The sequence below is a fragment of the Bos javanicus genome, chromosome 16, assembly GCF_032452875.1.
Source record: "Bos javanicus breed banteng chromosome 16, ARS-OSU_banteng_1.0, whole genome shotgun sequence".
Lineage (NCBI taxonomy): Eukaryota > Metazoa > Chordata > Mammalia > Artiodactyla > Bovidae > Bos > Bos javanicus.
Window position 1 is genome coordinate 52,067,708 of NC_083883.1, and position 25,719 is coordinate 52,093,426.

The 25,719-nt window shown below is 50.4% G+C and overlaps 1 protein-coding gene and 1 long non-coding RNA gene across 7 annotated transcripts; one reads left to right on the forward strand and one right to left on the reverse strand.

Moving 5' to 3' along the window:
• Nucleotides 1–166: 166 nt before the first annotated feature.
• On the forward strand, nt 167–25,696 carry C16H1orf159 (chromosome 16 C1orf159 homolog). Of its 6 annotated transcripts, none has more exons than XM_061383158.1 (9): nt 167–1,266; nt 16,609–16,715; nt 16,808–16,896; nt 18,393–18,468; nt 20,583–20,669; nt 20,977–21,042; nt 22,408–22,601; nt 23,386–23,416; nt 24,509–25,696. In XM_061383158.1, the coding sequence occupies exons 3-9, from the start codon at nt 16,825–16,827 to the stop codon at nt 24,604–24,606; spliced, it is 624 nt and encodes a 207-aa protein (XP_061239142.1). In that variant the 5' UTR covers nt 167–1,266; nt 16,609–16,715; nt 16,808–16,824; the 3' UTR covers nt 24,607–25,696. The 6 variants fall into 6 exon arrangements, with proteins under 6 accessions (XP_061239142.1, XP_061239144.1, XP_061239141.1 ...); XM_061383160.1 differs by lacking the exon at nt 167–1,266 and adding an exon at nt 23,247–23,272 and having other exon boundaries at nt 12,319–16,715; nt 22,467–22,601; XM_061383157.1 differs by lacking the exon at nt 167–1,266 and adding an exon at nt 12,319–15,403.
• LOC133227977 (uncharacterized) lies at nt 7,966–9,810 on the reverse strand. The gene is made up of 2 exons (XR_009730014.1): nt 9,731–9,810; nt 7,966–8,785 (listed from the first exon to the last, which is right to left on the reverse strand). It is a non-coding gene; the product is annotated as an uncharacterized LOC133227977 (long non-coding RNA).
• Nucleotides 25,697–25,719: the final 23 nt, after the last annotated feature.

Below are 25,719 nucleotides of genomic sequence, written 5' to 3' on the forward strand. Positions count from 1 at the left end.
TTGGGCTGGGAGCCACGCTCCCTGGCGCTCTGGCTCTGGTGGCGGAGAGACTACAAGTCCCAGGGGGCACAACGAGACCGCCTGGAGGGCAGGGGGTACGAAAGAGGAACTCGAAGGGCGCGGGGGTGAGTGAGCGGCCGGGGGCGGGGGGGGGGGCGGGCGCGGGGGCGGGCCAGGGGCTGGGGCGGCCCTCAGGGTGCGGCCCCCCGGCAAGGCTGCAGTGGCGGGGTGGGGCGGTGGCGCGAGGTCCGTCCGCCTTGCTCCTCCGCGGTCCGCGCCCCCGTCACCGGCTCCGGACGCCTCCGCCGCGCGGGAGGGCCAGCGAGTGGGTTTATCGCCCCTAGTGTGTCCACTGTGGCTCAGCGGGGTCTGTGTGCGTTGTCATCAGGACGATTTAATTGACGCTTAGTTTCCGTTTATTTGATACCGGGTTTCGGACGCGCGTCTCACAGCGTTTCAAGGCGCAGCGTTCGGGTTAACGCGCTCCTCGGAGGTTCCCGAGAGCCCAGAGGGCCCTTTTGTCCTGTTCCGGGGTCCCTGTGGCTCCGGGGGTAGAGCTGGGTCCCGTCCTTCTCCGCTCCTCCCAGTACCCCCACAGCAGTCTGTGTTAGCCGGAATCTGAACCGCCACAGTGATTTCACCAGCTCCTCGGAGGAAATAAAACCCGGGTTTTCCGGAAAGTTTCTCCTGGCACATGCGCGCCCCACCCCGCCGTGGGCGCTCCTCCCAAAGGCGGAGCGGCCGCGCCTCTAGGGGTCACCGGCATCCCGAGGGCGCTGCCGCCTCTCCTGTATTGCCCAGTTCCGCGAGGTAAGCTGTGATTTGTCCGGTAATTCACTTGAAGAACGCCCTCTGGTCACCGCATCACTGAGAATCCTGCGTCCCCAAGATCAAGGACCCCCTCCAGCGAGTCTCCAGGGGTCCTCCGGCAGCACTGTCTCGGCGCTGCTGAGGCCACAGAGCGTGTCAGCAGCCTGGAATGTTTTCTGTACAGCTGTCAGATCGGTAACTGCGCTGATGATCCTCCATGAGCGCGGGGGGATTTTCGGAACGGGCAGCATGTGAACGAGGAGTCTGTGTTCTCATTCTGTCCCGAGAGCCATGTTCCGCCTCGGCGCCCTTTGCTTGCTGAGACGCTGATGAGCGGTGGCCTCAGTGAGGAGCTGGAGATCCAATGGGAGAAGCAAAAGCAAAGATCAGCAACGTGAACTTTGAAGCGGTTGGCCCCCTGCCCCTCTCCGCTCTCCAGCCACAGCCGCGGGGAAGGTTGGCGAAGCGTGCATTCCCACCGTGATTCCCCGGGCAGGGCCTCCTGTTGGAAAGGCGTTCCTGAGGTTTTCTGGCCAGCACCCAACCCCAGTTGATTGTTGTTGTTCAGTAGCTCAGTCATAGCCGACTGTTTGTAATCCCATGAACTGCAGCACACCAGGCTTCTTTGTCCATCACTATCTCCCTGAGTTTGCTCAAACACATTTCCATTAAGTCAGTGATGGCCATCCAACCATCTCATCCTCTGTTGCCCCCTTCTCTTGCCCTCAGCTTTTCCCAGCATCAGGAAATTGATGAGCCAGAATAATTCCCCCTGGATACCTGAAGTGTTACTTGTTCAGAAATCACAGTGACTTCTTCCTTGAAACCAGTTCCTCTAAAGAAAAATGAGTTGTGAAAGAAGACGTGGTACAATTTAAATTCTCACCGAATTTTTAATTACCTTGAACAAGTTTTTGTACCCAATTCCTTAGCTTTTTGGCTAAGATTTTCAAAATTGAAAATGAATTGCAATTATTCAGTTCATGATTAAGTATAATTCACATAAGTGAGGTGCATAGATTCATTTGACCAATTTTGACAAATGTATACAGCTGTGTAGCCAGCACATTGTGGTGATAGAGGGCACTTCTGTCATCCCTAAAGCTTCCCTCGTGTCGGGTCCTCTGGATTGTCAGGTGGAAGCCCTGATCCCCATGTGATGGTGTCTACAGCTGGGCCCTTGGGGGTGCTCAGGGTAAGGTTGGGCCCATGAGGGGATCAATACCCTAACAATAGGAGGAACACAGTTGCTCATACACCAAGGAAGGGCCTGGAGGATCTTTCGAAGGAAGCCTTCTGCAGTCCAGAAAGGGCCTCACCAAACCCAGATCTGCCAGCACCTGGATCTTGGGCCTCCCAGACCCAGTTCTGTGAGGAGCAGCACCTTGTCTACGCTGCCCTGGGCTGACCGAGACTTCCTAAGCCTTTCCAGGCCCGCCTCCCAGAAGCAGGCACAGTTCTGACTTCTGCCTCATTCCTTTGTGGTGCCATGTTAGACCTTGTAGTCTGTGGAGCGGCCTTGGTTGTCCTCAGCATGATACCCGTCCCTGGAGGGCACTTGTGTGGGTTCCTGGCATTGCCTTGGGTGACAGAATTGTGCACATTCTTCCATGTGTGTTCTGTGGGCATGAGACTGCTGTGTGGGCTTGGTGGGCAGAGAGGTGTTTGCTTGTGTCTTCCATTTGCATGTGCTTGAATATTGATGCTGGACCTGTGGCGCCCACTCAAGGCATCTAAGCAGGTCCTTTAGGTCTCTGGATACAAGCTGAGACAGGTGTGTGTGTGTGTGCGTGTGTGTGTGTGTATATATATGCTCAGTCATGTCCAACTGTTTATGATCTCATGGACTGTAGTCTGCCAGGCTCCTCCATCCATGGGATTTCCCAGGCAAGAATACTGGAGCAGCTTGCCATTTCCTACTCCAGGGGATCTTCCCAACCCAGGGATTTAACCCACAGTTCTTATGTTTCCTGCATTGGCAGGCAGATTGTTTACCACTACTGTCACCTGGGAAGCTCTGCTGCTGCTGCTGCTAAGTCGCTTCAGTCGTGTCCGACTCTGTGCGACCCCATAGACGGCAGCCCACTAGGCTCCTCTGTCCCTGAGATTCTCCAGGCAAGAATACTGGAGTGGGTTGCCATTTCCTTCTCGAATGCATGAAAGTGAAAAGTGAAAGTGAAGTCGCTCAGTCATGCCCGACTCTTGGTGACCCCATGGACTGCAGCCTACCAGGCTCCTCCGTCCATGGGATTTTCCAGGCAAGAGTACTGGAGTGGGTTGCCATTGCCTTCTCTGGGGAAGCCCTGGCTCAGTCAATAAAGAATCTGTCTATAATGGAGGAGACTGGGGTTTAATGCAGATAGATAGATAATTACCATCCATTGTTTGAACTTGCCTATTCACATTATTAATGGTGTCTTTAAAATTAACTTAAAATCTTTTGGAGTAGTTTTAGATTTACAGAAAAGTTGCAAACCGAGGCACATTTGTGAAAGCTGAAGCACGACAGTGCTCTGTTACTGTTCCCGGCACTCCAGGCTTCAGGTCACATGCTGCCCCAGGGTCCTCTTTCTGCCCTGGATCCCATGACAGCTATGAGGAGAACATCCCTGATTTGGGGTTTGTCTGCTGTGTTTTCTTCTAGTTGGACAGGGGTTGTGGGTTTTTGGAAAGAAGACCCCAGAAGTGAGGTGGCCCTCTTGTCACATCACATCAGGGCAGCTGACGTTTGAACGACATCTTGGGGGCCGTCGGCCTGGTCACCTGGCTCAGGTGGTGTCTGCCAAGGAGAGTTGCTCCTTGTCCTGTTCTCCAGTCTCTTTGGCAGCCACGCAGGGAGAGGCAGCCCACCCTGCTGGGGGTGGGAGCTAAGCTCAGGGAAGACCCACCGTCTTCTGGAATTCCATGAGGAGGACGGACTTGTGGGTGTGTGTCTGCACTCTGGAGGGGACCCAGCTCTGTGCTGTTTGGCTGGCTGCTCATCTGTTCCAGCCTTAACCACCAGGACATCATCAACCCCCAGCTCCTACTTTTAAGAACTTCTTCCCTTTCTCACGCTGCCGGCCACTCCAGCTTCTCTTCCTCTTGTAGCGTTCCTGCCACAGTTCTCCAAGGATCACTAGTTCATTTCATTGGAGAGTGGGATTTAGAGACCAGGAACCAGGCAGTGGGTGTGGGCACTGCTGCTGGGGTCATTGCTTGTAGTCCTCTTAGCAGATAGGTAAGTATATGCCTGTTCACCTGTGTGTCTGTAACCTGTAATCTGTAACGAAAGTGCTTATGTGTAACCTTCTCACCACCATTGCCGTCATTTTCTTATTTGTCTCACCCCAGTGTATTTAGAAAGCAGTTTCAGAATTGTTCACCTGATATACCTCCCCACCTTTAAAAACAAAATTATCAACTTGAGTACAATGTTTTATATTCTGTTTCTTCTTATCATTGGGCTTAACAATTTCCAAAGAGTATTTTCTAAACACTCTCATCCTGTCCCCTCCTGTGTGTTAGTGTCATCCGTTGTGATACAGTTGGATTCGGTGGTCACAGTCTGCTTTCCATCCTGACATCCCTGGTGGGTGTTGTTGATTTTTTTGCGTATATTAAAGTATACTCTATGATATAACTTTCTGTGGGTTTTGGCAAATGCATAGAGTGTATATCCACCATAACAGTGTATTTTAATGAGCAAAAGTGTTTAATATTGTTGAAGTTCATTTTATCAGTTTTTCTTTTGGCTCACGCTTTCGGTGTTCTATTTAAAAGTCTTTGCCTAACCAAAAATCATGGGCTTCCTAGGTGGTGCTCATGGTAAAGAACCTGCCTGCCGATATAGGTAGACTGAAGAGACATGCGTGCGATCCCTGGGTTGGGAAGATCCCCTGGAGGAGAGCATGGCAACCCACTCCAGTATTCTTGCCTGGAGAATCCCATGGACAAAGGAGCCTGGCAGGCTGTAGTCCATAGGGTCACGCAGAGTCAGACACAACTGAAGCGACTGAGCATGCACGCACACAACCAAAAGTCAAAAAGATAGTCTCCTGTAATTCCTTGTAGAAAGTTAATAGATTCAGTTTTGTGCTTAGGTCTGTGTTGTTCAGTTGCTCAGTTGTGTCCGACTCTTTGCGACTGCAAAAACCAGTTTGGACTGAAGGCCGAAAACCAGGCCTTCCTGTCCTTCACCATCTCCCAGAGCTTGCTCAAACTTACGTTCATTGAGTCGGTGATGCATCCAACCATCTCGTCCTCTGTGGTCCCCTTCTCCTCCTGCCTTCAATCTTTCCCAGCATCAGGGTCTTTTCCAGTGAGTTGGCTCTTCACATCAGGTGGTCTGTGAGCCATCTCTAATTGATTTTTCGTATGCTGTGAGCCTAGTTTCACTTTTTTTGGCTGCAGTAGGTTTTCGTTTGGAGAAGGCAATGGCACCCCACTCCAGTCCTCTTGCCTGGAGAATCCCATGGGTGGAGGAGCCTGGTGGGCTGCAGTCCATGGGGTCATTAAGAGTTGGACACGACTAAGCGACTTCACTTTCACTTTTCACTTTCATGCATTGGAGAAGAAAATGGCAACCCACTCCAGTATTCTTGCCTGGAGAATCCCAGGGGTGGGGGAGCCTGGTGGGCTGCCGTCCATGGGGTCGCACAGAGTCGGACACGACTGAAGCGACTTAGCAGCAGCAGCAGCAGGTTTTCATTTTGGGGCAGGCTTTCCTAGTTGTGGCGAGCGGGATGCTCGAGCTTCTCACTGCAGTGGCGGAGCACAGGCCCTAGGGGCTGCAGGCTTCAGTAGTTGTGGCTTGTGGGCTCTAGAGTGCAGGCTCCGTAGTGTGGTACTGGGACCAGAGGTTGAACCTGTGTCCTCTGCATTGGCAGGCGGATCTTTAGCCACAGGACCACCAAGGAAGTCCTAGGCTCACTTTTTATTCCATGCGAGTAACCAGCTGTCCAGCACCACTTGTTGAAAGAATTTTCCTTTCCCCATTGAATTGCTTTGGCACCTTGTCACAAATCATTTGACTGTTTTTGTGAGGGTCAGTTTCTGTTACACTAATCTCTGTTCATCAGTCCACACTGTCTTGTGACAGTTCTGCTGTAATTTTGCTTGGGATTATATAAAATATTGGATCAATTTAGGGAGAAGTTAATAATATTGAGTCTTCTAGTTCATTCACATGGATTAATGGAGATATCACACATATATATGTGTGTGTGTTTGTGCCAATATATATATATACCATTATAGTATATCTTTCCATTATTTGGATCTTGAACTTCTCTCAGCAGTATTTTGTAGTTTTCTGTGTACAGCAATTACACGTTTTTTTTATTAAATTTATTCCCACCAATAGATTGTTTTTGGATGCTATTGTGAATGACATTAATATTTATTTAAGTTTTATTTTCCAATCACTTGTTGCCAGTGTATAGAAATAACAATTGATTTTGCATTTTCACTTTATATTCTTGGAACATTGCTGAATTCACCTACAAATCATAGTAGGTTTTTAAAATTTCCTAGGATCTCCCGTATGAACAGTCATGCTGTGAGCACAGAGGCAGGATCACTCCTGTTTCTAATCCTTGTGGCTTTTGCTTTGTTTTCTGTCGTTACTGCTCTGGCTTGAGCCACAGGGCGGTGTTGACAAGACCTGCAGAGGCTGAGTGTCCTGGCCTTGTCTCGGTTAGCCTGTCATGAGCTGTGGGTTGTTTGGGGATGTCTTTCTTCATGCTGAGGGTATCTCCTTCTGTTTTCAGTTTATTGAGTGTTATTATGAATGGGGCTGAAATTTTGTCAAAGGCTTGTTTTGCATCTGCTCAAATGGTTATATTTAGTAGAACCCTTTTATTCTGTTAAAGTGGTTGATGACTGGTTTTGATGTAAAGTCAGTCTTAAGTTCCTGGAAGAAACTTGTTCGGTCGTGTTTTGTCACCTTTCAGTATTTGCTGAAAGCAGGCATGCAGTTTGCTAATGTTTTGTTAAGAGTTTGGGGGTCTGTGTTCATGAGGGATGTTAGTCTGCTTTTTTCCCCTTGTGATGTTTTTGTCTGGTTTTGCTGGTCTGGGTCTGAGTCCTGCCTGCTGGGCTTATAACCGAGTTGGAACATATGGCTTCCCCTCTGCTTTCTGAAGGGCTTTGTGTAGTATAGGCATTGATTCCTCCTTAATTTTTTGATAGACTTCACCATTAAAGCCATCTGGGTTCATTGCCTTTTCTTGTGGGAAGTTTTAATGTTATTAATTCAGTTTCTTTTTTAAAAAATATATTTATTTTTGGCTATGCTCGGTCTTTGTTGCTGGTCATGGGCTTTCTCTAGTTGTGGCAAGCGGTGGCTGCTGTGTCGTTGCAGAGCAAGGGCTCCTTGGTGCGGTGGCTTCTCCTGTTGGAGAGCATGGGCTCTAGTTGCAGTGCACGGGCTCAACTGCTCCGCGGCATGTGGGCTCTTCCCAGCCAGGGATCGGACCAGTGTCCCTTGCATTGCAAGGTGAATTCTTAACCACCGGACCACCAGAAAAAGCTCCCAATTTCTTTAATGTATATAAAATTGTTCAGATTTTTCTTCCTCATCTGTGTCATTTTTGTTAATTTGTGTATTTAAATAAATTTGCTCATTTGGAGAAGGCAATGGCACCCCACTCCAGTACTCTTGCCTGGAAAATCCCATGGACGGAGGAGCCTGGTAGGCTGCAGTCCGTGGGGTCGCTGGGAGTCGGATACGACTGAGCGACTTCACTTTCACTTTTCACTTTCATGCATTGGAGAGGGAAATGGTAACCCACTCCAGTATTCTTGCCTGGAGAATCCCAGGGACGGGAGAGCCTGGTGGGCTGCCGTCCATGGGGTCGCACAGAGTCAGACACGACTGAAGCGACTTAGCAGCAGCAGCAGTAGGTTGTTGAATATATTGGCGTAAAGTTGTTTATAATATTGACTAATGGTCCCACCAGGTTTGTAGTATTTGCAGTAATGCCTGTCTGCTTTTTAATTTCTATGTAGATAATTCACATTGATTTTTTTTGATTATTCTTGCTAGAGGTTTATCAATTTTATTAATCTTTTCAAAGAACCGCCTTTTGACTTGGCTTACTTTCTCTAACTTTTGTTCATTTTTTGTTTCATTCATTTCTACTCTTGTTATTTCCCTTCATCTGCCTAACATGGTTTAATTCACTCTTCTTTTTCTGTCTTCTTAGATGGAAGCATAGATCGATGATTTTACACTTGTCTTTTCTTATACAGGCATTAAAAACCACAAATTTCTTTCTAAGCACTGCTTAGTTTCCTACACAAAATCTGATAGGTTGCACTTTATCTTTTTGTTAAAAATACTTGAAATTTTCTTGTGTTTGATCCACGAGTAATTTAGAAGTCTATTGTTTCCTTTACAAATATTTGGAGATTTTCTGAGTATCTTTAGTTATTGATTTATATTCTGAATATATTAGAGAATATATTCTGTATGATTTTTACCCTTTGAATTTGTTGACACTTGTCTTATGGTCTAGCATATGGTCTGTTAGTGAATATTTTGTTTGCACTTAAGAATGTGTCTTATACTTTTTTTGAGTGTCATATTCTATACTTGTGAGTTGAGTCAGTTGATATATCCTTTTTCTCTTTTTCTCTACTCGTCCAGTCAGTTACTGAAAGAGGGATATTAAAGTTTCCAATCACAGTTGTGAATCTGTCTTTTTCCTTTCAGTTCTGTCAACTTCATGTATTTGGAAGGTTTTATTGAGTGCATACAAATCAATATAAGAAGATTGATTATCTTCTTGATGAATTTACTGTGTTATTGTTGTGAAAGGTCCCTCTCTTCTCTAAGGCAGTTATCTTCTTGAAGTCTGCTTTGTCTGGTATCAATATATTGGCATGAGTGTCTTATGCTCAGTAATTGTATAGACTATCTTTTCCATCTTGTGCTTTCAATATTCTGTGTCTTTATGTTTTAAGCTTGTTTCTTTTTTTAAAATATTTGCTTCTTTTAAATTTTTATTTATTTTTAAATGAAACAAAGATGAATATTTTTAATGATAAAAAGTACAGTTCACAAAGAAGATAGACATCATAAAACCATTTAACATGAAACAACAAAGGAACAAAGATACATAAAGCAAAAATCAGAAGAAATATAAGGGAAAAAAATATAATCATAGTGAGACATATTAACATTTCTCTGAGAATATTTTATCAAGTGCAGAAAAAATAAGAATAGGAGCATCTTGAATGATGTCATTAATAATTTAAATATAATAGATTTCTACTTATATTAATTTATATTAATCTTATATCCTACATAAAATGTTTAAAATTTTGTATATCATACGTTATTAGATGTCCATAGGACATTTAGAAAAACTGGCAAAAAGATAAACATTACTAAATTTCAAAATGTAGAATTCTTTTCTTGTGTGTTTCAGTTATACATAAACATATTATTTTTTATATTTTCCGTTGTAGGTTATTACAAGATATTGACAGTAGTTCCCCATGCTGTACAGCAAACCTTTGTTGCTTGTCTCATATCTATTTTTAAAATTAGAAACCTAGCAATCTGTTCATACTAAGTTAAACAAGTAGAATCAAACTGTCATAATTTTTTTTAGTTAGGCAAAAATTCATAAGTTTTCTAAAATATGTATATTATGCATATTATTTATATATATCTATACAAGAGTTAAACTTGTTTCTTATAAAGCACATATCATTTGGTCTTGCTTTTTTATTCAATCTGACAATCTCTATTTAAAAAAAATAACTTTAATAACTATCATTTATGAGGCACTTTATATGTATTATGTACTTTCATTTTTTCTGGATATTTTATTGCAGTAAAATATACATAATATGAAATTTACCATTTTAACCATTTTTAAGTCTATAGCCTGTAACATTAAGAATTTTTATGATATTGTACAATACTTACCACCATCTGCCTCTAGAACTTTCCATCTTTCCAAACTGAAACTCTATCCCCATTAAACACTAACTCCCATTCCTCCTGCCCAGCCCCTGGCACCCACCCTCCTACTTTTTGTCTCTATGGATTTGCTGCCCCTGGTGACCTCATATAAGTGGAATCACACATTATTTGTCCTCTCGTGACTGGCTTATGTCACCTTTTATTACGTCACCCATGTTGTAGCATGTGTCAGAATTTCCTCCTGTATAAGGCTGAATGATCTTCCATTGTATGGATGGGCCACATTTTGTTTATTCATTCACTGATGGATATCTGGGTTGTTTCTACCCTTTGTGTGTTTGTGTGGCTATTGTGAATAATGCTGCTGTGGACACCAGTGTACAAATGTCTCTTAAAGACCCTGTTTTTTATTCTTTTGAGTGTATAATCACAAGTGTAATTGCTGGATCATATGGTAATTCTGTGTTTTATTTGAGAAACTGCCCTGCCCTTTTCTACAGCAGCTGCACCACTTAACATTTCCCCCAGCAACAGAAAAGGTGGTGGAAATTTCTCTACGTTCGTTTTTTCTGGCTTTTTTGGATAGCAGCCATCCTCACGGTTGTGGAGTAGTATATTTGCTGCATTTCCCTAGTGGTTAGTAGTGTTAATCTCTACTTTTTGATGGAGTATTTAGTACGATTATTAGAGTGTTTGGGTTTAAGTCTACCACCTTCATGTGTGATTTCTGTTTTTCCATCTGTTTCTGTATTCCTCCTTTCCTGTCTTTTATTTGGTGAATCCAAGTTTTTAAAAATTTTGTTTGATATTTATCGACATTTTAGTTCTGCCCTTTTGTTACTTTTTTAGGGGTTCCTGTAGAGGTTTAATTTGTCATGGTCTACCTTAAAAATTAATCCTATACTTCACAAACAATGTGAGATCTGTATACAGAGGGTCCCAGTGACCACCTTCTACTTCTTGTACTCTTGGAGGGATGTTTTACTTCTTGTGCTAGAAAATCCTACAACACAATTTTTGTCTTTAGCTAATATTCTTTAAAAATAGAGGTGTACTATATTTAATTTTTAAAGTCTCAGATGTCTTTGTTTACTACATTGAGAATTTCTGAGTCCAGTGGCTAAGACTGTGCTCCCCCTGCCAAGGGCCTGGGATCGATCCCTGGTCAGGGAATTAAAATTCTACAAGTCTCTCTGTGCAGCCAAAATAAAAAAGAGAACTTCTGTAGAACTGCACCATACTTGGCCAGACATGCTAAATGTATTAGTTGAACACTGTAAAACAAGCAGTGCCCACTGGCTTCAGGAGAAACATTTGGACCCCAATTCAGTGTGGTGGGTAGATAGGTGCTCTGGCACCAGGCCTGGCTGGTCCTCACCCTGCCGTGTACTCGCCATGTGGTCTTGTGGAAGCCCGTTTTCCCCTCTTTAAAAGGAGTCTATTGCAGGCATTGTTGAAAGGGTCGAATGGGTTAATATGAGTGAAGAACTCAGAGTGGTGCTTGGCACACAACAGGTGCTGTATGATCTCCAAGTTGTGAAAATACATATCATAGGAGAATAAACCTCAGATGATTAATTTGATCATCCTTCAGGGAATGTTTTAGAGATGAAAGGGGCTACTAAAGTAATGTTCAGTGTAACTTATTATTTTAAATTAATCTTTTTGCGACTGGAGTCACGTTCTTAAACGAGAATAGTGTTTGGGCATCCATCCCCTGTTTGTTGCCCTGGGGCTGATTCTTGCCCAGTGGAGACAAGACCATCATGGCCAAGGAGTTCTCTCCATGTGCCCTGCTACTGACCAGGGGCAGGATGTTGGAAACAGCCTCTGTGCCCACCATTGGGTTTTTGAATAAAAAAACTATGCAGTGCAGTTAGTTGTTCCCAGGGTAGAAGAATTAGCTCCAATAAAGCGACTCTCCCTCAGGTGGCAGTTATCAACCAAGAACAAGCTACAGGAAGCAGCTGCCTGAGGACACCTGAGAAGGGACACGGCAGGCAGGTTCTGAGGGCAGCTTAAACTTAGAGGAAGTGGCAGGCCCAGAGTGTGTTTCCTGTTTGTATTTCGTAACTTTGAGGGCAGTGTAGTTGCAGCGGTGGTGTGGGGTGGTTAGAACTCTGGTGGAAAGACCACGCCCTTCCTTGTTAGACAGGGCGAGGAGCTGGGCATGATGCAGCTGCTTCAGAGTAAGAGAATTCCCAGAAAAATGAATTCTGCAAATAAATTCTACTCCAATTTCTGGCCAAGCCCTGAACCAAGCATACACAGGGCAGGTGGGAAGCCACCTCGACCAAGAGTGAGGCCACCGCTTATCACAACATTGATGGTGACAGTTTCCTTTTTGAATCTAATGAAATTAATTACCTACTAAATCATAACCATAAACTCTCTTCCCTTGCTTCCCTTGTAGCTCTGTAAAGAATCAGCCTGCACTGCAGGAGACCTGGGCTTGATTCCTTGGTCAGGAAGATCCCCTGGAGAAGGAAATGGCAACCCACTCCAGTATTCTTGCCTGGAGAATCCCATGAACAGAGGAGCTTGGCAGGCTACAGTCCATGGGGTCACAAGAGTCAGACACGACTTAGCGACTAAACCACTACCACCAAATCAAAACCATTCCTCTCTTCAGAGGAATATAATTGAATTCAGAGTCTCTGCAACGTAACAGGTTGCAGAGTCTTTGCAATCCAAAGTTACTCCACATACAAAGAGCTGGGGTGCTGTGAACCATCCTCAAAGGAAAATCAATCAACAGACTGTCATCATGTAATGACTCGGGTGTTAGGTGATCAGACAAGCACTTCAAAGCCAATGGAGTAACTGTGTTCAGTGACGTAAAGGAAAATACACTCCTAGTGAACAAAAACATAGGAAATCTCAGCAGAGGGATAGAAAATGTTTTTTAAAACCAGTCAAATGGAAATTTTAGAATTGAAAAATATAACACTTGAAATAAAACATTCACTGAATGGGCATAATAGACTGGAAAGGACAAGAAGTATTCAGATGGGGGAAAGCAAGAGGAGCCTTAGGGACTCAGAGGGCATCGACGAGTGTGAAGTGCACAGTGACTGTGGGGCCCGGAGAGGAGGCGAGAGGCGCGGTGGGGCCGGAGAAGCGCTTGAAGAACGGACTCTCCCAGTGTGGCGAAAAACATAGACTTATAGATTGAAGAAGCTCAAGGAGTCTCAAACCAGGTGAATATGACTAAAACCACACCTGGACACATCATTTTTAAGTTACTGAACACTTTAAGATTCGCTTTAAAAATCTTGAAAGCAGCCAGAGAAAAACAACAGATTACATACACACAGTGCTGCGAACACTAGAAACTTACCATCAGAGGGCCAGTGGAGTGCTAGAAGAAAGACAGTCAACCTCCCAGCAGCATGTGCTAAATACAGATATTTTCAGAAAAAGGAAAGCTGGTAGAATTTGTTGCCATCATCTGTGTACTGTCAGAAATGCTAAAGGAAGTTTTTCCTGGATGAAGGTAAATGATATGAGAGTGAAACTCAGATCTTTATGCGAGTGATGAGCATCAGAAAGAGTAAATACTTGGGGGAATGTCTTTTTTAAAGTATGTATTTAGGGACTTCCCTGGCAGTCCAGTGATTAAGATTCCACACTGCCTATGTAGGGAGCACTAGCTCAATGCCAGATCAGATAACTAAGATCCTGCATGCCACATGACTCACCCCGCTCCCCACCAAAAAACATGAAATATGTATTTAAAGAAAAAAATCAGAACGTGTCTTGAGTTTGTAATGCATGCAGGTGAAATATGCATGATGGCCATCACATGAGCGCAGTGAGGGGTCCACGGACCTGCAGGTTCTGCCTTGGCGTGTCATGCTGCAGTGTTCTAAGCAGGCTGTAAAACGGGGTCAGGGCAACAACCATGAAATAATGCGGAGAACCATAACTAAAGAACTAGAAGGTAAATTGAAAGGGAACTTAAAAAAATTCAAATAATGTTAAAGAAAGCAGGAAAGAGAGAAGTAAAACACTGGAGAGACAAGCAGAAAACAAAACAGTAGCCTTAAACCCAACCACAGTGTCATTATACACTTGCCAAAGCCCAGCATCAAAAGTGATCCTGTTCTAAACATGGACTTGAGGCAAGAGTGATGTGCCCATGTAGGTTCATCAGAGTGCTTCCCTGGGGCAGGATGTTAGTAATGGAAGAGGCTCTGCTTGTGTGGGGGCAGCAGGTGTATGAAACTCTCTCACTTCCTGCGTAGTTTAGCGATGAGCCAAAACTGTTCTAAAAAAATAATCTTTTGTGTATTAAGACAAAGGAACAAGTAGAAAACAAATAATAAAATGGTAGGCCTGAGTCTAACCACAGTGATATTTACATTAAATATTAGTGGACTAAACTCTCCAGTTAAAAGTTAGAAATGATAAGAATGGATAATAAGCAAGACCCTATAACATGCTGTCTACGGGAGATTCACTTTAAACATAAAAATCACAAGCTGAAAATAAGTGGATGCAAAATGTGTATGTTTACAAATTGCACAAGAAGGCTGGAGTGGCTATACTAATATCAGGTAAAGTAGGTTCAAGATAGGGAGCATTACCAAAGAGAACCGGAAAATTCTAGTGATAAAGAGGTCGTTTCGTCAGAAAAACATATCAGTTACAAATACACCCAATAAAGGGAATAATAAGCAATTACACAATCATAGGCAATTTTAACATCTTTCTCTCACCAGTTGTTAGAACAAAAGACCTAAAGAAATCAGTGAAGACATAGAGGGTCTGAACGGTACTCCTGGAGTCTTGACCTGAGTGGTGTTTGTAGAGCCACACCCATCAGAAGCAGAACACAGATTCCTTCAAGTGCATGTTCTCTAACGTAGACCAAATGCTGTGCCCTGAAACAAGCTTCCAGGAAAAGTAAAGAAGTAAAGCTGCACTTATTTGCCTAGGACATGATTATTTACATAGAAGATGCTAAGAAATCTGAAAAAGTGCTTAGGATGGAAAAAAGCAAGAACCATTAGAGAAAAAATGGGTGCAGTTAATTTTATGAAAATGAAACATTTGTTCTTCTAAAGAGACCCATAAGAAAATGAAAAGACAAGTCACAGAATGGGAGAAATGTCTGCAGTACACATACCCGGCAAAGGACATGTGAAGAGCTAGCACGTAATAACAGAAAGACAGCTCAGCCGAACACGGTGGCCCAGAGATGTGAGTAGACTCATCACAAGAGATGTAAGGAGTGTGAGTGGCCCACAAGCAGGACAGAGGTGCTGACCATATCTAGTTGCAGAAACAGATGGGAACAGAGGAGAACCGCCACCCACCTGCCAGTGTGTGATCACGACCTGGTGTGGCCGGAGCAGGTGAGGCGCTCGGAGCTGCAGAGGCTGCATGTGGAGCCATGGCCGGAGAACAGCTGGGCATTAGCTTCTCAGAGTTACCTTGGCCCAGTGCTTCCAGATGTTGACCCAAGAAGGAAGGCAAGTGACCATGCAGGAACAGGCCCAAGAATGTCCCCGGCAGCGTTAGCCAAAATGCGGAAACACCCATGTGGCCATTGGCAGGGAGTGGGCAGGGGAAGCGTCCTTACAGTGGATGCCACTGAGTCACAAGAGGGCAAAGTACAGAGGAATTCAAAGATCCCCGTGGCCATGCTGATGGGCAGGAGCCCAACCCAAGGTGCGTGGATGGTGCGGTCTTTTCCCCTGAAATTCCAGGAGACACAGTCCACGTGTAGTGGTGGGGTCTGAGAAGGGGCAGTGTGGTGTGCACACTATCAGTGGTGTCTGTTAAGAAGCAGATGGAGGTGTCGGCTGAGCTGATTCCTGAATCAAAGGTGGCAGTGTGTGTGTGACACCAGTAGTTGCCACCGAGGGGACTTCACATCCTAGAAAGGGGCCGGTGCCCCAGGGAAGAGCTGGTGTTTTTAATGAGGGTACTTGACTCCAGACTAGGGGAGCACCATCTGCTCCATCAGCCTGGACTGAACCCAGGACAGAGCGAGCAACAGGACACACCCCTGCCTGGGACCCCTGGGCCCCGGGCCAGTGGACGGAGCCGCTCATCATCCCCCAGGCCCAAGTGCGCTCTTTGGGACACACCCTCCCTTGAAACTGAGCTCATCTTCCTCATGCACAGCTTCCTCCTACAGCTGTTTTTAATAAGAGAAAAGTCTTTTTAGAAGTGACTTTTGTGTGTTTGGGACAGATTATAATTGTGGTTCCCACCTGGCAGAAATTGATTAAAAATCCAACTAACGTTTACTTCCAGGATCGTGCAGGCTAGTGTGTTTCCCTGGTTACTCTAGAGATGTGGCAGCATGAGCACTAAATCACCTGGGCTGTCTCGTTTCAAGTGGTTTCCGTGTTAGGAAGTTTACTTGAGGCTGGTGGTCCTATTTTGTCTGTTTGCTCTCTGGACCCACCGGCCACCAGAAGCTCTTGCCTGGGACTCCCTGTGCCGTCGCCCCAGCTAGAGGTTGCTCACACGCCCTTCTGTGATGACAGCAGGTGGGCAGCTTGTGTTCCTCTGACCGGCCTGGCCCTTCAGAGGCACACCCCACCGCCGGACAGTTCTGTCTCTGGGTGAAAATGCTGGAAAATGAATGCAGGTCTTACGAGGACAGGATGAAGTGGCGGGTAGAATGGCCAGCTCCCCTGACCCCTCCGCTCAGGTTCAGCCTCCCTTCTGGGCAGCCCCAGTGCACGGGTGGCGGAAAGCCAGTGGGAGGGAGTGAGTCTGTCGGATCCCGATCCGGGCAGGCTGAGCCCTGGGGGCTCCTGAAGGGAAGTCTGGTCAGACCCTGAGCCCCAAGGCCAAGGCCCAGACGTTTTTGGCTGTGCTTGACCAGCAGCGGGGCCTCACCTGTCCACCTGGATTTGCAGGCTGGGCTCCAGGGTTGTGACACTCTGGAGCCAGCGACCAACCCCCTGACTGCTGATCAAGGGTGGCGAGGGCCTGAATGTCTGCGGCCCTCATCCAAGAGGGCCAGGTAAGTGTCCTCTGCCCCAGCCCACCTCCCTCAACCATGCCCTGCGCTGGCAGGTGGCACCTGCGGCCACACAGCACCCCTCTCTCTCACAGAGCCTGCACTCCAGGACATGGCGCTCCGGCGTGCCGTCTTCCTGGCTGGCCTCCTGGTGGAAGTTGCTAGCAGAGCCTCAGGAACTGCGGTAAGCACCTGTCATGTGGCACGTGGGCCCTTCACCAGGGGGTCTCGCCCTTCTACCTGTGGGCGCCACCCTTGTCCCAGCCCCAGAGACACTGACTGTACACCCTGTAGGATTGGGGCCTGTGACTCTGGGTGGGCAGCTGACGCACGGGCCTACCCCTGGCCCCTGCTCCTCTCTGCCTGCTAGACCCTCCTTTCCCTCTGCCCAGCTGGACCTCTTCTTGGAGCTGAAATGGGGTCTCCACACAGCTGCCCACTGGCACTGGCCAGAGCTAGTGGGATGGACAGATGCCCGCTCCAGGCTCAACTTGGCCAGGTGACGACTACCAAGTCAGTGACACAGGTGTGCTGAGCAGTGGTTCCTGGAGGTGCCTGGCCACGTCTACACACACCCGGCTGCCCGTCTCCAGGATGGTGGGCCTTCCGGCCACTCTGCCTCAGCTGGGTTGGGTGGGACAGGACAGCTGAGCCTCCCTTCTCAGGCTTGGCCTGGCCCCCATGGCGCCCTCCATTTCTTGGCCACCCTTAGGCGCTCCTTGCCAGTCCTGGGCCAGGTCTTGGGAAACCTGGGTGAACACAGAGCAGAGCTGCCTGGAACGCGCTCTCGAGGCACCTCTAACCATCTGGTCTGTGAATGAAGCACCCACACCACCCACTCCTGCATGTGGGCCTGGCCAGCGTGTTTGCCCCTGAAGTGCTGCCTGGGGCAAACTTTTCCTCTGTGGGGGCCGAGCTGGAATCCCCCCAGGGGGTGTCTATTGCAGGAGCATCACTGAGGCGTCCAGGCCTGTGAGCTGTTTGGTCGGGAGGGAGGGGCAGACACATCATGAGAGCCCACCCAGGCCTCTCACCAGGGAGGCCACGGGAGCCTGGGTTTATCTTCCTGAGTCACCACAGTCCAGAAACACATGTGCCTGTTTTCTTAGCAGCCTCATTTTTTGATTTTCAAAGCCACCAGCTGCAAGTGGCGACTAATAACTTCATGTTTGAAATGCCTGCCCTGTGCTTGCCTGTAGCTCACAAGGCGAGAGGTGGCAGCTCTGCCCCTGATCCAAGAGACCCCTGAGAAAGGGTGGCAGGGAGGCCCCGAGGGAGGGCAGCGGGCAGTGGAGGAGAGGTCTATCCCTGCCCACTAGGCTGCTCCAGCACATCCCTGACGGGCTCTCTGGGTCAGCCCGAGGGAGTCTCCTTCCTGCTCTTGGGAGTCTGGGTGCTGGGGAGAGTGCCCCAGCAGGTCCCAACCGGACACCTCAGTTGTGATTCAATCTCCAAACGCTTGCCAGAGAGCAAGTGCTGTCCCAGGGAGGGTCTGTGCGGTGTAGTCGTGTGTCCTGACCTCGCTCTAGGTCAGCAGGTGCAGTCCCCAGATGCTGACTATAAGAGGCTGGGCCCTGGGCGTAGGGGTGAGCTCTCTGGGAGCCCCTCTGTGGATACCACCCTGGGCCTGGCCCACACACACCACCTGGCCACAGAAACTCACTGCTGTCTCCCCTCTAGGGTCAGCAGCCTGAGTGCTGTGTGGATGCGGGGAACATCAACGCCACCTGCCCAGGCACTAGCCTGTGTGGCCCAGGTGAGCTTTGGTGTGAACCAGCCTAGGCGGCCTAGGGAAGGAGGGGCTGGGGTGTGGGCAGAGGCAGCAGGGTTATGGGGCCTCATGATGGGAGTTGAGGGCAGAACCCCAGGAGGACACGGTGGCCTCGTCCTGGGAGGTAGGGGCAGGCAAGACTGCCTGTTCCCCGCAGCGAGTTTCAGCTGGGTTGAGACAAGCTGACGTAAGATAGGAGCAGCAAAGTACACAAAACGTGTGAAGTTTTACGTGACTCAGGAGGAAATGAAGCCCCAAACGAGTGGCAGAACCTCAGTGCTAACACATCAGATTGAATGAGGAGGTGACTGTGGGCAAGTGACTGAGACACTGGGGCAGCTGAAGGGGATCGAGGGGGATGGTGACAAGGCCCCTGAGTCCTGTCTCCTCCTGGTTGGGGGAAAGGGGCAGCTCTCATGGGGTTTGTTTCCTGCTTCTGGGAAGAAAAGGGAGGTCAGAGCACCCTTCTGGCACCTGCTGTTTTCTCATTGCCTCACCTCAAAACAATCTCTGCGCTGAAGTGGTGACATATTCTGGTTTCCTTCAGTCCCCACTTGAGACTTTACCTTCAGATAGTGTCACATATTGAAAACCAAGTTGGTAGCCATGGAGAGATTTGGGTTAGAAGTTGTGGGACAGGAAATCAGCAAAAGGGAAAGAAAGCAGATGGAACCAGGCAATCACCGGCTCCCACGTTGTGCTGACCCTCAGTCCTGGGACAGGCCATCGCATAGACCACGTCAGAAAGAGGGTTGCGGGTGGGCTCCATCCACAGTGAGGCCTCTGCATGTGGGCAGCAGGTGGCGGCAGCATGGAAATCCTTGATATAGCCCGATTTTCTCTGGAACTTTCCAGAAGGCCCGCATGGCAGCAGGTTGCCGTGACCTGTTGAGTTGACTGCCCTGAAGGTCACATCCGTTTGCAGGGCTTTGGGAAAAGGCAGTTTTGGTTCTTGGTGATTCCAAGTCAGCAGGTGGACGAGAGGCAGAAACGTTAGTTTAGAGAGTCAGAGCCAGACTCTGGAGGAGCTGGGGATTCAGGATCCAGTCCAGTTTATGGGGGCTGGACCTCAAGGTTGAAGAGCAGGACTGGAGTCTGCTGTCCACCAGCCAGACCAGTCTGCTACTGAAAGATCACTTCTCTCTACAGCCACCCCTTTCCACCAGAGAAAATCACAGTGACACAAAGTGACTTAAAAATAAGTCTATGCTCTTTAAATTGGGCCTGATTGTTTAAGAAATTTAGCCAAAGCCGTGATTGACCACATAGGCTCTTTTGAAGTCTACTTTGCTGGCCTCTTCACAAGGACTCTCAGATGGGACTTCTGAAGGCCTCTCGAATCCAGGAAGCCTAGCCGAGGACTCACCTCCAGACCTCACCTTAGTAGCTTTAGGTTGGGGTGAATTCCCCCTTCCTGAGTCCCCATGTGCCAAGGTTCCTGGCCTTTCTGGGCGGTGACCTTCCTTACTCACTGGGAAAGGTGGAGAGCCAGTGAGCCAGGCCCTGGGCTCTTTTCCAGGTGCTGTAAGGCTCCATAAAGTCAACCTTTGCTCCTTAAGTCTGGTCGCTAGTCCTGCCCTGCACACACAGCCCAGGGCCTCCTCGTGGTCAGCCACCCTGGCAGTTTTGCCAAGGAGCCCAGTTACCTTAGGGCTGGCTGAGGGAGCCCTCGAGGGTATTGCTGCCTTGGTGACAGGTCTGTGCCCAGGACCCCACATTCCTGGGCCTCCTTGAGATGCCCTGACGTCTGCCCCTCCCAAGAAATGCCAAGTGAAGGAAAAAGAGTCCACCTGCTTCAGAAGAGAAGCCCGGTTCTTACAAGAAATGAAGGCCTATTCCTAATACTTGTAGATTCCATTCTTGTAGAAGCCATTTCCAAGACGTCCAGTAAGGGGCCCATGGGGATCCCCAGGCAAGAAAAGGCAGGCTGTGGTTCCTTTGGAGGGGCTTCTTTTTCTGAAGTCCATCCTAACTTCCAGAATGGGTGAACTAGTGTTCTGGAATAAACATAGTTTTACAAACGCAAAGCATAGTGCTCCCTGAAGGCAGCCAGCTGGCGTGGCTGTGCTTCGAGCTGCCTCCCCTGTCCCCTGGCACAGGCTGCTACGGGCGCCCGGCCGAGGATGGGAGCGTCAGCTGCGTCCAGTGCAGGAACGGAACCCACAACAGCTCCGAGTGCAGAGGCCGTACGTCCTTCCTCCCCCCTCCCCACCCCGTCCTCCGGCCTGCTTCTCCCCAGGGGGCCACACCTCCGAGTGCTGGAGGAAAGGGTGGGGATCCAGGTTGTTGTCCCCCGTCCTGGGACACTGTCCCCCCGTGGCCCCCAGAGTCCCCTCCCTGAGTCCTCATGTCCCTCAGAGCAGCTGTGGGGCAGGGGCTGCTCTGCCTCCATGGCCACCTCCCTTTCTCCTTTCTGGGCCACAGTTGCATTTGGGCTGCATCTCTGGCTCCCCGGGGTCCTCCAGCAGCACTGACTGCTGTGCTCCCCCACAGTTGCTGGCCGAGGTGCACAGTTCCCTGTGAACAAGAGCGCAGGGATGCCTGGGTGGCAGAGTGTTGGTAAGTGTCTCAGCTCACTACGCCAGTTCTGGGGAGATGCAGGGCACCATCAGAGCCGTTTCCAGTGCAGACACAGTCACCCGTGCTGGCCACAGCAGGGCCATGTCCACAGTCAAGGGCAGACTCCACCCCAGCCAAGAGCTCTGCACAGGACCCCGCCCTGCTCACAGAGCAGAGCCTGTGGTCTGGAGGCTTTATCAGCTTTGAAGTCAGGGTCTGGGGTTGATTCAAAAGGGTGGGTGTGGCTGGGGTCACTTGGCATGGGCCCCCACATGCCTCTGAACAGGCCATACGTCTTAACCTTTTGCCTTGCTCATAGCCACCACCCTGCCCAAGCCCCCAGTCCCTGGGAGCCCAAGACGTATGGTTTTCCATGATGGGAAGACATCCTGAGGAACCCCAGCCCTGTCCCTGGGGGCTCCTCTAGGACATAGGTCTCTGAAGAGACTACAGACACTGTAGGCAGAGAAAAGGGCCCACTACGCCACCTGGTCCTCAGGGCAGACACAGGAGCCACCTCCTGGGCACTCTGGGCCCCAGCCTGCTCCTGCTGCCAGGAGTCCCATCGTACCTGAGACACCTGCGGAGCCACAGAGTGGCCAGGCCATGGGGGTATGGTACTCAGGCCACCCGAGGCCACTGCAGTCAGGGGGCAGGACTTGCCCTGGGCCTGGGGTTGATTCAAGAGGATGAGTGAGGCCACCTCCTCTTCTGAGGTGTTGGGGGTTATGATTGTCCAGACCCTGGTCCTTCAGCAGAGGACATGTTGACCTGGACCAATAGTTCAGGCCTTCCCTGCGAGTCTCAGAACTGGAAGCAAGTAGCCTTGTGCTGCTGTGGGCTGAACAGCAGCGTTAGGGCAGTTGGGCACAGACAGCCCCTGCCTCTTGCAATATGGGGCTGGGCCCTGCAGCGGAGGGGGGTAGGTAAGGCCCATGCAGTCCAGTGTTGAGCCCATTTCCTTTGTGGCAAATCTAGGCCAGTTTAGCTGGAAGTCGTCCCTCCTGAGGCTCCAGTGTGGCCATAGCTGGCCTCCTGTCTACATGGCAGGGTCAGAAGGGCGCTTGCCACAGGCTTCTGAACGCAGAGTCCCCCTGCTCGGCATCAGTCTGCCGGCTGTCCTGATCCTGTGGAGGTGGAGATGGCTGGTGTCCTGGTGCTGGGAAGGCCACCCGGGTGACAGTCGACAGGCAAGCCAGGGTCATCCTTGTGCCAGAGCTGTGGGGCCCTGAGTGGGTGCCAAGTAATGAGGAGGGGATGGAGAGCTTGAGCTGGGGACCCTGGACCTCTCGACAGCCCACCCCCTGAGAACTCCCCAGCTGACGCCTGGGGAGTCAGCTGAGTGCAGGGGACCTCTGCATGCAGGACCCTCGGCCCTGCGGGAGCCCAAGTGTGCACACCACCAGCCCTCACCTTGCTTGCAGGGGGCCCTCAGGTGGCCGCCTCCCTCTTCCTGGGGACGTTTCTCATCAGCTCGGGCCTCATCCTCTCCGTGGCTGCATTCTTCTACCTCAAGCGAGCCAGCAAGCTGCCCAAGGTCTTCTATGGAAGAAACAGAGGTACCCCCTCCTTCCAGGGGTCCCAGGGGAACAGCATGGGGCCGGGCTGAGATGCTGGTGTCTGGGGGCAAAGCTTCATCTCAGGCAGCCTAGAGGGGGCTGGGTTGTCACATGGCTCTCGTGTCAGGATGGGGGGGTGGTCACATCCTAGGAATGGTCTGTGTGGATGTCATGGGGTCTCACTGTGAAGGTGACGGTGGCAGACACTCTGCAGACTGGCTTGTCTGCTCCATGGAGATGGCAGGATGCTGGGGAGGGTGGTGGGTGGCTTGATTCAAGGCGATAAGGGGACACCATCCCAAGTGCAGGGGTAGGCTGAGGGCATCCACAGACACAGGAGTAGGGACTGGAGTGAGCCTGGATCCAGGGACCCTCTGCAGGCTTGTGGACCCCCAGGCTAAGGGATACACGGACACCTGCCTAGGCTGAGAGGACCCCTCCGCAGGCTGATGGCCCCTCAATACCTGTTTAGGCTGAGGGGACCCTTCCTAAGCTGAGGCTCCCCCAGGCTATGCCCCCTCAGGCTGAGGGACCCCCACAGGCTGAGGGCTCCCCAAGTGAGGCTCCCTTAGGCTACGTGCCACCCCCCCGCTCAGGCTGAGGGAGCTCTGTGGCCTCCAGGTGACACCTGTGCTCTCCCTGCAGCTCCCGCCCTGCAGCCTGGCGAAGCCGTAAGTACCCAATGGGCAGGCGGAGGCCCTGTGTCTGTACATCTGGGTGTCTGTCCGTCTGGACTGGTGGTCGTCCTGCCCACAGTTCTCACTGTGCCTTTTCTCTTTTCAAGGCCGTGATGATTCCCCCACCTCAGTCCTCAGGTACGTCAGCTCCTCCTACCCCACATCCTATAGGGTGCCTTGTCTCTGGTGAGAATTTCCCTTTTATTCCTCAGATGCTCAGTGTGTCAAGGGTTCCCAACATGGGTCCAGAGTCACCTCTGCCACCCTCTGCCCTTCTCCAGGATCCCGCTCTGCCCGAGCCAGGAGCTGGTGGCTCGCACCGGCTCTCCTACGGCCCCTCCAGGGTGACGGGCACTTTAGTTTGACCGTGTCATCTGTGTCACGGTTGATGCCGTGAGTAGGGAGGTCGCAGCCACAAGCCACAGAGCAGGCGTCACCCGCCTCCTCCCCAGACTGTTCCTGCCACCATGCAGAGATCTGGAGTGGGGACAGGTGGGGACGTCCTCCTTTGGGGGACAGAGAAGTTACTCTGTCAAGGCTAGATCTGCTCTGTCCGGTGAAACACACATCTCATTTCTTCCGAGTGGCGCCGTGTCCAAGCACAGGTGCCTGCATTGTCTCCCGCAATGGCCATAACAAAGTCTGCAAATGGGGGCTCGAGAGGACAGAAGTGTCTTCTCTCACAGTCCTGGAGGCCAGAAGTCAGAAGTCCAGGTGTGGGCAGAGCCGCTCCTTCCAGAGGCTCTGGGGCGGGTCCCTCCTGCCTCTTCTGACCTCTGGGATTGCAGGTGTCCCTGGGCTTGTGGCCACATCCCTCTGGCCATTGCCCCACCTTCCACTGGCTTCTCCCCTCTGGGTCTCCTGCTCTCTGCCTCCCTCTCATGAGGACATTGGACACTGGATTTAGGGCCCATCAGATAATCAGATCTGCCAAGACCATTTCTCCAAGTGAGGTCACATCCCCAGCTTCTGGACCTTAGGACGGGTACACTGCAGGGGGCCACCGTCCACCCTCTAGCACATCACGACCTGTGCCTTTGTGTTTCAGGAGAGCCAGACCCTTGCCCTGGCCAAGGGGCTTCAGGTTTCCAGGAGGTGGAGCTCAGTGGGCTTCCACCCCCATTCCCTTGTGGCTGCCCACCCCCACTCCCGTGAGCCCCAGGGAAGTCTGCTGCCCTCCTGCCATGTCAGGCCCTGCTCTGACCCCGCCTGTCTCTGACTCTATTTCAGTGCGGAAGCCGCGCTACGTCCGGCGTGAGCGGCCCTTGGACAGGGATGTGGGCCCCACCACTGTCTCCTCTGTGGAGGCCCGGGTGAGCAACGTCTGACCCCAAGGTCCACCCACAGCTCCACGCACCGCAGAGGAGGGGCCCCCATGCACAAAGGCTGGGTGCTGCCCAGCGAGGCCTCAGGATGGGCCCAGACATGGCCTTGGCTTGGCTCGTCTGATTACAGCCACATATGCAAAGGGAGAGCCACCCACCTGCAGGGCTTCCTCACCACACGTGGCACTCAGTGTGACCAACCTGGAGCATCACTCCAGCCTCTGCCCCTGAGCCCAGGTGGGGAGCCAGGCACATGGGGTCTGGGCCCCATGAGAGAGACAGCCTGCAGGACCCCGGGTGCTCCTCCGCCCTGGAGCCCATGGTGAGCAGATACGTTGCATCCTTTCTGAGAGCAGTGAGGCCCAGGCCTTTGAGGTTCCAGCTGCGTCCACATGGAGGTGGGACCTGGGGACTACCTGCCCACCCCAGGCTCAGGCACCACAGGCTGTGCTGCGTTGCTGCCCAGTCCCAGGAGCTGCAGGACTGAGCTGCTTGGCTTCCTGCTGACTCCTGTCTGTGTTCAAGCAGAAACGCATTTTGTACAGAAGTCCAAGAGGCACGCTGCCCTCATCTGAGCCGTGCCTGGGCCCCAGGCGCTACAGGTTCTCATCCACCTGGGGATGGAAACTGGCCTGAAACTGCTGGAGGTCAAGGTACCCCAGGGATGTGTCCACCCAGGGCCACATTTACCTGTGACTGCTGCCTGGAAGCCTGGACTGGCTCATCACGCCAGCCTCCCAAGGACCTCGCTGGCTGGCAGTCCTGTCTGGCTGCCCCCACCCTGAGGCACCAGCCAAGGTTCCCGTGGAGACTGGAGTGTTGGGGCACCCGCTGCATGCGGGTGGAGTGTGGCCTGGCCTCCCCAGAATCTCTACTGGGACTGCTGTCTCCTCCTTCAGGATCTGGTCCAAGTCCGTGCCGCCCAAGGCAGGGCCTGTGTGGCCAGCCTCCCAGCTTCTGCACCGTGATTCCCACTGGAGCCTTTGCAGTTTCTGGACATGAGCTCGGTCACCAGGACATGAATGGATGACTAGCTGGTGGTCATGAGGGGCAACCACCTGAAATTAGCGTCAATAAACCACTCAGGCCTTTCTTACTGCTCCAGGGTTCCCTGTT